This window comes from Poromitra crassiceps, assembly GCF_964638095.1.
Source record: "Poromitra crassiceps genome assembly, chromosome: 16".
Classification (NCBI taxonomy): domain Eukaryota; kingdom Metazoa; phylum Chordata; class Actinopteri; order Beryciformes; family Melamphaidae; genus Poromitra; species Poromitra crassiceps.
This window is the reverse complement of record NC_139645.1, coordinates 18,349,979-18,362,635: the sequence shown is the minus strand read 5'-3', so window position 1 is coordinate 18,362,635 and position 12,657 is coordinate 18,349,979. Positions and strand designations below refer to the sequence as shown.

The 12,657-nt window shown below is 42.4% G+C and overlaps 1 protein-coding gene and 1 pseudogene across 2 annotated transcripts in view; one reads left to right on the top strand and one right to left on the bottom strand.

Moving 5' to 3' along the window:
- LOC310790982 (USP6 N-terminal-like protein) overlaps positions 1-12,657 on the bottom strand; it is a 32,433-nt gene that overhangs the window by 16,964 nt on the left and 2,812 nt on the right. The window contains exon 2 of the mRNA XM_083652704.1: positions 2,506-2,579. Within this exon, the coding sequence (XP_083508830.1) occupies positions 2,506-2,571 (66 nt within the window). The 5' untranslated portion in view covers positions 2,572-2,579. The remainder of the gene's footprint in view (positions 1-2,505; positions 2,580-12,657) is intronic.
- LOC310790867 (peptidyl-prolyl cis-trans isomerase D pseudogene) lies at positions 5,934-7,049 on the top strand (annotated as a pseudogene). The gene has a single exon. The product of its transcript is annotated as a peptidyl-prolyl cis-trans isomerase D pseudogene (transcript).

Sequence of the window (12,657 nt, the reverse complement as noted above, 5' to 3'; positions counted from 1 at the left end):
ATTTCGCACACTCAGGTGTGTGACAAACAGTGGGACTTTACCTTTACCTTTTAATTCAAAGAAATCCCATCTAAACAGTGGAGTGTGTCTTATAGTGCTGCGACCTATCTGAGTAGAAAATGCAGGGAGAGGTTAGACATTTTCACATACCCTTCTGTCAGTGTCATTACAGTCAGCGTGCTATATTGCATTGTTGACATAGCGATGTCAACTAGCTTAAATAGCAGCGCTACTAGAAAGCTAGCCACCGTTAGCGTCACCACTTTTGTCTTTTACCGTTTCTAAAAGTCAGGAGATGAGGAGGAGGAGCTGGAGGAGCAAGTAAAGCCCTTTTCAGACATGCAGTGAACTCCTGAAGATGTCCAGACATTACCCGCATGGGGTGTACATGGAGTATGAACACGATTGTCCCTTGTGAGCGTGCAGCCGCGCAAACGGATCTTAACCACCCGAGCCCCTATAGCACTATGTCCATAACGCTCGCAAAGCAGCGCATGTGTGTGTGTGTGTGTGTGTGTGTGTGTGTGTACTGCTTGCCCCTGCAGTGTGTGTCTGTCTGCCCTGAGTTATTACGGAGTTGGTGAGACACTGTAGCCGACACTGCGCCCCCTAGACTCTAGGGGGCGCAACCCTAACCCTAACCCCTGATGTGCTCTAGCGCCTAGAGCACACCAGTGGTGGAAGTAACTAATTACAATTACTCACGTTACTGTAATTAAGTCATTTTTTGGGCTACTTGTACTTTTTAAGAGTAATTTTTTCAGGTCTGTAAATTTACTCTTACGTAAGTATGGATTGCGCTATGTAATCTACTTTGCTACTTTTAAAATCATAATTCGCTACCGAGTACAATTTGAATTAACGTAAATCCAAAACATCCAAACCTTTCATCTGATCATCTGATCAACGTTCAGTTTCATCTGATCAACGTTCAGTCCGTTGCTCATCAACTGATCAACGGACCAATGAAAACCATGAAATAGGGATGACAGAGGTGACCACACTGACCAGAACAGCGCAGGAGTTGGGAGTAATGTTGGAGAAAAAGACTAATGGAGACGGACAACGGCAAAGTTGTGCTTCTTGTCTGCTGCTGATGCTAAGAGACACGCAGTGGTTGTCAAACAGAAATTATGGGATGTCATTTTTGAAACAGCCTCAGCAGCCATGGAGAGAACTCACAGTCTGACCCTGCACTGATGTAAACACCAGCACTTTTACTTGTAGTTGAGTAAATATTTCAGTAATTTAACAGTACTTCTACTTGAGTGCAGACGTTCAGTACTTCTTCCACCACTGGAGCGCACACCTGTTGACTGTTAGCTGTGGTAACATGAGGTGAACAGACGAGGCTGTGAGGAGCTGGCTGGAGGTTTCTCTCCAAACATCTCTCTCATCCTACTTTCCCTTCATGTCTGCAGACAGCAGAGAGGAGGACAAACAAACCCGGAGGAGACAGCCCTGCGTTAACGCAGGCCATCCATCGCTATGTCCTAATACAGTGGTTCTCAAATGGGGGTCCGGGGACCCCCAGGGGTCCATGGCACTTTGCCAGGGGGTCCGCAAAAAGTTTTCAGGGAAAACAAAACAAAAGAAAATGCTTCATAGTTCAAGAAAGATATGTTATGCTTTAAATCTAAAATGGTTCATGGATTACATTCTAATCTGACAAACCTATCAATTTAAATGTCAAGCAGGTTACCATGGAAACAAGCTGAGCCCAAAATCACAAATCAGAATGAGGGGGTCCCCGGTATATTTTCTATCTTATAAGGGCTCCTCCTTGGCTGAAAAACATTTGAGAACCTCTGCTCTAATAGATCCTAACCCAACAGAAACGGTAATAGACAAAGCCAACGCCATTCCTAACGTTATTAGCGCTGCTGTAACCTAGGCTGTCACTAAGTTAGCGTTAGTTGACAGCAAGGAGGTTCTATATTAACGGTTGGATAAACGTGTTTATAAATGAATAGCTCTAGGAAACTTTTTGACTGCGGCTTAGTTATTACTGATGCGTCTTATTTATTGGGTTTTACGGTTTTTGCTAGAGCTGGGCGATATGAACACATGTTACATGTTAAGTAATCAAATTGATGTTCATTACAGTACATTGAAGTGCATGGTAATATAAAGTACAATAAAATGAATTTAACTCGTTTTAAAATGACATTCCTTAATTGGTTTCAGATCTCATTTTGTTGCAGAATTTATTTAATATGTGCTTTTTTCTTTTTGAAGCGTACACAACAGAATGTGTATCAGGGTAACTCAATATCACTATTTCATCATAACATGATGCTATTTGAACACAACAGAAACCAGATTGGATACAGATTGGAGTGATGTGGTGCAGATGTGGGATACATTGCGGTGTGTGTGTGTGTGTGTGTGTGTGTGTGTGTGTGTGTGTGTGTGTGTGTGTGTGTGTGTGTGTGCTTGCGTGCGTGCGTGCGTGCATGTGTGTGTGTGTGTGTGTGTGAGAGTGTGTGTTGGAACCTCACTCACCGCAGCATACTTCAAGATGATGTCAGCACGTTCCTCTGCTATTAGAGTTGCAATGTCTTTCTTCATGTCAATATCTGAGGATAGAGAGAGAGAGAGAGAGAGAGAGAGAGAGAGAGCCAGAGGGGGAGAGAGAGAGAGAAAGAGAGAGAGACAGAGGGGGAGAGAGAGAGAGAGACAGAGGGAGAGAGTGTGAGAGAGAGAGAGAGAGAGAGAGAGAGAGAGAATACATGAGAACAAAATAAGGACGAGAGAGTGGACTGGGACTTTGAGGAACCGATCGGGTTTTACAGAATGTAGGCAGGGTAACAGTGGATTAATCACAATCAACACTCCAGTCCAGTTGGTGGCGGTAATCCACCATAACGAAGAAGATTTCCACTCAACCCAGACATATTCTTCGCTTGCTTTTTTATTAATAACATTTACTTGTACTTTACTTTCAATACCGACGTGTATACTTTTGATATGTACGATACGTTGACTTCTACCAAAGTCTGCTAAGAAGATATTTGTATTTTACTCAAGTGTGGCTTTCAGGTACTTCCTCCACCACATGATGACTTCACCAGTCCATCTCTCTCTCTCTCTCTCGCACACACACACACACACACACACACACACACACACACACACACACACACACACACACACACACACACACACACACACACACACACACACACACACACACACACACACACACACACACACACACACACACACACACACACACACACACACACACACACACACACACACAGCTGTTCTCCCAGCAGGCAGCAGAGAGCATCTTAGATAAAGGATGTTGGCTTTGCTTCAGTCAGTTCACTCTGCTGCCATTCTCTCTCTCTCTGTCTCACACACACACACACACATACACACACACACACACACACACACACACTCTCACACACTTCCTGGCTCAGTCTTTCTCAGCTGAATAAATCTTCTGAAGCCACAGAGTCGATGTAATGCAGTGTTGTCTATGAGCACACTGTTCAGTTCCTTAGCCACGAAACAAACTTCAACAGCAAGTATAATACTGTAATACTACTCATAGTAATAATCATCATAATAACTAATAATCATAATAATCATAATCTTATTTTAGAGATGACAAATGAGAAAAATGAAATATGATTTATTATAACTTAATTTTGGGAACAAGACCCCCCTCGATCATCCTTACATCCCATTACCCTCGAACCCTATCATTCATTCATTCATTATTTCATTCATCCCTCCACCTCCTATCCATCAATACATCATTTAAATTTGATCGTGTCGTGGTCTTAGTGAAAGGGGAGTCATCAAAAACATTCAAATAAACGGTGGTTATAATGCTCACATCACTGCCTGGCAAGTGCTTTCAGTTCTCCGATGAAGGCTACAGGTAACTAACAATAACAGCCTATTCATGTCTTATCTCTCTCCTCATGTCGGTATGCAGGTGAGCCTGTCCACCTGTTGAGAGTAAGAGCTCTGACCAAGGAGCGCCGCACATTCAATCAGAGGATGGATACATCGTAACTGTAACTGTAACAGTTGCTGGTTCATGGCATACGATAGGCTATATTATAACATACACATCATATCAATATTCACTTAGGCTGTTTAAAAGGAGATGGGTGGACATTTAATTTGAGCCTATTACAATTCAAATTGTGTTTACTCTTTAGAGGGAGACAATTTCACTTTTTTTTCTCCATTTCTTGGTGAAAGTTTGATTTGAATTGGTCAGAATTTGATTCATTTTAATGGTAAAAGTCCAGCTATTACCCGATAACGGAAACACTGCTTTTAGCTGACATAAAACAAGACAGGATTCTGTGGTCGGTGTGTTTCTGAATCTCCACAGACGAGAGAACACACTGGATGCTGATGGTCCAGACAGAAGAGTTTGAGTTTCTCACAATGCAAACTGCAGAGGCTCAGATCCTGCTGGAGCTCTCTGATCTCTCTCCAGCCTGCCTACATCAGGTTCTCCAACGCCAAGTTCCAAAGTGGTTCTTCACCCTGTGAAGATATTTCCCTGCAAAGTGGACAGTCATGTGTCTCTGTGTCCAACCAGCTCTGCAGACAGGCTTTACAGAAGCTGTGGCTACATGACATGAGGACAGGATCTTTAAATCAATTTTCAATGAATCAATCAATCAATCAATTTTATATTTATATAGCGCGTCAAATCATAACAAGAGTTATCTCAAGGCGCTTTAAAAGTGTCAACAGGACAGGACATATCCGCCTTCTTCTTCTTCTAATGGCTTTCCGGCAGACTCGATGCCTTGCGGCACATTGCTGCCCCTCAGAATATTACACAAATTTGACAGATCCTCCTATAATTTTGTCACCCTATCAACCAACAGAAGATATATTAGAGTCCCACAGGCTCGTCTGAACAGACTGAGAAACTCTTTTGTTCCCCAGTCTGTCAAACTGCTAAATCAGTCTGGATTTCTAGGTAGAGACGATACTCTGAGGCACTGGGTTCTATGTAGGGACGATACTCTGAGGCACTGGGTTCTATGTAGGGACGATACTCTGAGGCACTGGGTTCTATGTAGGGACTATACTCTGAGGCACTGGGTTCTATGTAGGGATGATACTCTGAGGCACTGGGTTCTATGTAGGGATGATACTCTGAGGCACTGGGTTCTATGTAGGGACTATACTCTGAGGCCCTGGGTTCTATGTAGGGACGATACTCTGAGGCACTGGGTTTCTATGTAGGGATGATACTCTGAGGCACTGGGTTCTATGTAGGGACTATACTCTGAGGCACTGGGTTCTATGTAGGGATGATACTCTGAGGCACTGGGTTCTATGTAGGGACTATACTCTGAGGCACTGGGTTCTATGTAGAGATGATACTCTGAGGCACTGGGTTATATGTAGGGATGATACTCTGAGGCACTGCCACCCTTGTTTTTCCCATTCTTGTAAAATGTATGTATTCTTATAACATCTGATGTCATACATGTTGTAGCACTTTTGTTGTACTGTCGTTTGTTTAATGTGTTTTTTGTATTCATGAGGAACAGTGTCTTGGGACACAAGACACATTTCTGACTTAAAAGTGAAATCTAATCTAATCTAATTATAGTAGCAAAAATGCCGCCCTAGTAGTAAGATTGTAATTGCTTGAGTGACAACAATGGTGACATCATCACTGATGACATAGTTGCTCGAGTGACATCACTGATGCATTTATGACAACATGATGATGTCATAGTCATTTTTACATCATCAGTGATGTCATAATTCCTTCTCGGCAAAGGCGTATAAGTAGGACTGACACTAGCACTCTGGATTTACAGACATTGTGACATCATCAGTGATGTCACAATTGCTTCTCTGCAGAGGCTATATGTAGGACTGACACTAGTACTCTGGATTTAGCTAGCCTTCAAATCGTCTTCTTCTCTAAAATGTCTCACGCAACACCGTCCAAGAGGCCTTCAAACCCTGGAACCTCCCGTGTCTTCTTTGATGTAGACATCGGCGGAGAACGAGCTGGCCGGTTAGTTCTGGAGCTGTTTGCCGACGTTACTCCCAAAACTGCTGAGAACTTCCGGGCACTCTGCACTGGAGAGAAAGGGACGGGCAAGTCCACTGGGAAAGCGCTGCACTTCAAAGGATGCCCATTCCACAGAATCATCAAGAAGTTCATGATCCAAGGTGGAGATTTCTCCAACCATAACGGCACCGGAGGCGAGAGCATCTATGGGGACAAGTTTGAGGATGAAAACTTCCACTACAAGCATGACAAAATGGGTCTGCTAAGCATGGCCAATGCCGGGCCAGGCACCAACGGCTCCCAGTTCTTCATCACGACCGTCCCCACGCCGCATTTAGACGGGAAGCACGTGGTCTTCGGACAGGTGCTGAAAGGAATGGGGCTGGTGAAAATGCTGGAGGAGGTCGATACCAAAGAAGACGTCCCCGTTAAGCCGTGTGTCATAACAGAGTGTGGTGAGCTGAAGGACGGAGATGAATGGGGCGTGGTACCAAACGACGGCTCAGGGGATGCCCACCTAGACTTCCCTGAGGACTCAGACATCGACTTCACAGACATCGACAAAGTGCTGTCCGTTGCCGAGGAGGTGAAGAATATTGGGAACAACTTCTTTAAGAATCAAGACTGGCCGTCTGCGGTCAAGAAATACTCCAAAGCCCTCAGGTACCTGGAGATGAGCGGAGAGCAGCTGGAGGAGGAGGAGACCCAGCAGAGGTTGGAGCCCATCGCTGTCAGCTGCATTCTCAACACGGCCGCATGCAAGCTGAAGGTGCAGCTCTGGCAAGATGCCCTGGACAGCTGCGACAAGGCCCTGGAGTTGAACCAGGCCAACCCTAAGGCCCTCTTCCGGAGAGCCCAGGCCTGGCTGGGCTTAAAGGAGTACAACAAAGCCATGGTTGATCTGAAGAAAGCGCAGGAGATAACTCCAGACGACAAAGCAATCGGCAACGAGATGAAGAGAGTCCAGCTGAGAGTGAAGGAGGAGAAGGAGAACGAGAAGAAAGTCTTTGCCAAAATGTTCGCATAAACCTTGTGTTTGTTAATCAATATTTGAAGTCATTTTCTCCAAGAGAAGCCACACTGAGGGAGTGTTTTGTAACGAGGTTGAAACATTTTTCAGTCCTTTTGTTTCTTTGCCTGGCACATTTCTCACTGAAGAAATTGATAGAAGGAAATCATAGATTTTTGGCCTATCACCATACTGACAAGTGTCTTCATTCACTATGTGATTTGTTGGAGTCAATGGCTGATGTATAATGCCGATATGTTGTTGTTTTTTTGCATCTGATAAAATAAAATAAAATATAAATTAACATTTATTTAAGACTGTTATTGTCTGCATGATCTCTGTTTGCTTAAGTATATCTTCACTCTGTCTGCAGTGCACTTCTTAAAAAAGGTATCAACTAAAATGTCCACAGGTAATAAAAAACAGTAAAAAAAAAATCATGATTTTTTTTTTGTTTTAGTGCAACATTTATCAGCAGATAACAGCATCTCCTTGTTTCTGAGAGAATGGACATTTGTAAATACTTGGATAAAAAATAAAAAATATTTTTTTTACACAGTAGCACTAGCAGTATCTCTTTGTGTTTAGTCCCAGTGCCAGTTAAGAGCAGAAATGCAGATACTTTTTAATTGGCCAGGCATCGGCCGATGGCGATTATCTCAAAACGCCAATAATCGCCCGGCCAATTAATCGGTCTACCTCTATTTCATATTAATCACTTTACTCGAACTCGTATACTTTTCACTGACGAAAACTAGATGTTAACAAAATAGAAACAAAATTATCACTAAATAAAAACAGAGTTGTGATGACAAAAACTATGAGGACATCTCTTGACATTTTCATCAACGAATAAAAACTAGACGAAAATGTTGGATGGGAAATGAAACGGTAAAATCTGTTTAAAGCCATTTTTCTCACGTTTTACTTTTAGACACATTAAACAGATTCAATTACTCATAACTTTTGATCTGAAAGAGCTATCTCAGTGATTCAAAACGTTATATAGTTTCTTTGCATTCTTTAAAGAATGAGTTTCTCATTCATAAAATGAAAAAATAAAAATATCAAAAAAATGAAAATGTCATATTTTCCCCATGTGAAGGTTTTTTGCAGGCAGGCTACCACACAAATGTCCTGGTGCTGGAGGACAGACGTGACCGCGGTGTTGAATCATCTTCACGTGGGCGTGGCCCGGCTGGTTATTATGATGATGATCCCACACGGTGCTTCTGTCAGAGCGAGTGGGCAGATCGGCCCGGAGAGGGAGAGACGAGTAACATGAGAGAGCTGCCCTGTCTGCTTCAGTCATACAAGCCTCCTGGGAACTAGCAACCTGCTACTGTTCCAATATTATATCACACACACCCATCCCCCCCACCCCCTCCACACACACACACACACACACACACACACACACACACACACACACGGAGAGAGGTCTAGAGATGCACGATCATATCGGCATGTCGTCAGTATCGGCTGAAGAAAATGTTATGTTTACGTGACCTAAGTTAGCTTTCTTATTTTGCCCAGTGAATGTGTACATTTTGAAAAGCTTTGTCTGTATCTGTATCTGTCAGTGTCCATCACAATATAAGTGTAGGCATAATAATAATGTGTTAATTCCACTACAGGAGACACTTGATGTTCTACGAAATTAGGTTGAAAGAAATGTGCCATATCGGCATCATCGGCATTTGACTACTACTGTAACTACTGTGTACTGTGTACTGTACTGTGTGGAGAGATACCTACTACTACACTACTAACTACTGTTGAGATATATAACTACTACTACACTACTAACTACTGTGGAGAGAGAGAACTACTACTACACTACTAACTACTGTGGAGAGAGATAACTACTACTACACTACTAACTACTGTGGAGATATATAACTACTACTACACTACTAACTACTGTGGAGAAAGATAACTACTACTACACTACTAACTACTGTGGAGAGATATAACTACTACTACACTACTAACTACTGTGGAGAGAGAGACCTACTACTCCACTACTAACTACTGTGGAGAGAGAGAACTACTACTACACTACTAACCACTGTGGAGAGAGAGACCTACTACTATACTACTAACTACTGTGGAGAGAGATAACTACTACTACACTACTAACCACTGTGGAGAGAGAGAACTACTACTACACTACTAACTACTGTGGAGAGAGAGACCTACTACTATACTACTAACTACTGTGGAGAGAGAGAACTACTACTACACTACTAACTACTGTGGAGAGAGAGAACTACTACTACACTACTAACTACTGTGGAGAGAGAGACCTACTACTATACTACTAACTACTGTGGAGAGAGAGACCTACTACTATACTACTAACTACTGTGGAGAGAGAGACCTACTACTATACTACTAACTACTGTGGAGAGAGAGAACTACTACTACACTACTAACTACTGTGGAGAGAGAGACCTACTACTATACTACTAACTACTGTGGAGAGAGAGAACTACTACTACACTACTAACTACTGTGGAGAGAGAGAACTACTACTACACTACTAACTACTGTGGAGAGAGAGACCTACTACTATACTACTAACTACTGTGGAGAGAGAGAACTACTACTACACTACTAACTACTGTGGAGAGAAATAACTACTACTACACTACTAACTACTGTGGAGAGAAAGAACTACTACTACACTACTAACTACTAGGGGTGGGGGGAAAAAATCGATTCACCTAAGTATCGCGATTTTTAATGTCACGATTTTTTGGATCAATCTTTTATTCCAGAATCGATAATCGCAAATTAAAAAAAAACAAAAAAAAAAAAAAATTTGGGTGCTTGCAGTCAGGCCACTCACTGAACAGCAGGCTAGGCGCCGCCTACAGGTTTACTAGTGGTTTTATTACTTTATTAGTTAGTCTGAAGTAATAATTACACTTCAGGGTTAAAGTGGGTGCATCTCATTGTAAAATTGGACTTCAAACGGCCCAAATCTGGCTTCAAACGGCCCAAATTTCACGCGCGTTGGCCCATATCGGCCTGGCCTGCTTGGTATCTAATGCCCGGCCTGAATTATGATCCCAGTCCGCCCCTGTTTTTAACTATATCGCCCAGCCCTACTCATGATATATAATATACAGTCTCTAGTGTATGATTCAACTTTTCCCATGTTCTAATCTAGTGTAAAAAAGCAAACAAACTGAAAAAAGAAAAGAAAAAAATAAACAAAAATCGCAATAAATCGTAATATCGAATCGCAATAATCGTAGAATCGCAATACTTAAGAATCGCAATATAAATCGAATCGGCACCCAAGAATCGTGATAGTATCGAATCGGGAGATAAGTGAATCGCCACAGCCCTACTAACTACTGTGGAGAGAGAGACCTACTACTACACTACTAACTACTGTGGAGATAGAGAACTACTACTACACTACTAACTACTGTGGAGAGATATAACTACTACTACACTACTAACTACTGTGGAGATAGATAACTACTACTGTACTAACGGTAACGCTTTAGAATACAGCCCGCAAATAAGCATGTAGTTATAGTATAACTACGGGGTACAAGGAGTGAATTTAGACTTTAACTAGAGGGTAACAAGATCTGTACTTATAGTATAACTACGGGGTACCACACTGTACTTACAGGGTAACTACGGGGTTGCGGGCTGTATTCTAAAGCAGGGGACAAATTCTGCACTTATAGGCTAATTACGGGGTACCACACTGTACTTATAGTGTAACTACGGGGTACAAGGAGTGAATTTAGACTGTACTGTAACTACAGGGCAACAAGATACTTATAGTATAACTACGGGGTACAAGGAGTGTAGTTATAGTATAACTACGGGGTACAATGAGTGTAGTTATAGTACAACTACGGGGTACAATGAGTGTAGTTATAGTACAACTACGGGGTACAAGGAGTGTAGTTATAGTATTACTACGGGGTACAAGAAGTGTAGTTATAGTATAACTTCGGGGGAAACAAGGAGTGTAGTTATAGTTTAACTACGGGGTACAAGGGTACAAGGAGTGTAGTATAACTACGGGGTACAAGGACTGTAGTTATAGTTTAACTACGGGGTACAAGGAGTGTAGTTATAGTTTAACTACGGGGTACAAGGAGTGTAGTATAACTACGGGGTACAAGGACTGTAGTTATTGTATAACTACGGGGTACAAGGACTATAGTTATAGTATAGCTACGGGGTACAAGGAGTTTTTCCAGTCAAGAAGAAACTCAAATCCAGCCTGTCTCTCTGCTGCAGTACATGCTGGTCTCTCTCCTGCTCCTGTGGTGGAGAAACTGCTCTTCTCTCTTCTTCTACGATGGATTTCTCCCTGTGTGATTGTTGAACGTCTCTCGGCGCAAAAATGGCGGCTCTAGAAAGAAGCCCTCTCGCTGTGATTCTGAGGGACCGACACCAAAGTACCACAGATGTTTTTACTTCCTGAAAGACGTTCTCATATCAAACTTCTGGAGCTGCTGGAGACATCTGGAGGAGACGTCACCTCGTCTGTGATTGGCCGGTGATCACACAAAGAAGAAAAACACAACAAACTACTGAATGGAGCCAGACATAGAAGGTAAAAATAGCTGCTTCCCTGTTCTTCTTCTCACATGAAACACTGTATGAACCACATCTGAATGCTGCGGAGAAACAGCCAAACAGAGCAAGGCAGAGTCCTCTATGAAAGACTGGGAGCATTGTGGGTTTACAGAACAAAATGTTAGTTCTCTCTCCAGACTGACCTCATCTTTCAAAAAAACTAAACAAAAATCAAACACTGGTACGGTTTGGTATGGTAAAATATGGTCTGCTATGGCATGGCATGGTATGTATGGTATGGTATGGCATGGCATGGTATGGCATGTCATGGTATGTATGGTATGGCATGGCATGTCATGGTATGGTATGGCATGGTATGGCATGTCATGGTATGTATGGTATGGCATGTCATGTCATGGTATGGTATGGCATGGTATGTCATGGTATGGCATGGAATGGCATGTCATGGTATGGTATGTTATGGCATGGCATGGCATGTCATGGTATGGCATGGTATGTCATGGTATGGCAAGGTATTTATGGTATGGCATGGCATGGCATGGCATGGCATGTCATGGCATGTCATCATGGTATGGTATGTTATGGTATGTTATGGTATGTTATGGTAACATTGATCAGGACCATTTTAATATCTTGTTAGAACGATGCAGGCATCCCAGGCAGAGCCAGCAGGCTGCTGCTAAATTCCCCCCAAACAAAGCATTTGAGGTATTAATCCACATAATCCAAATCTCTATAGGGATCAGGCAGGGTCATCATCTGGACACCCCAGCTGTCTGAATTAGGAATGTCTCTAAATACTTTGTTTGACACCTTTTGTTACTTTTAAAATGTTCTATGTCAATCACAGTTTACGTTTTATACTTTTTTCAACCTTTATAATGGGATCCTATGGAGCCGGCCTAGAGTGCGTGATGTCACAATTCATTCTAGCTGACTGTATAGGCTGCACTTTTTACTAAATTCACACATTTTAAAACTGTGACAGTTCACACACTACATACATATATTATACATCAAACCCTTCAGCTACTTCTGCTCTCAC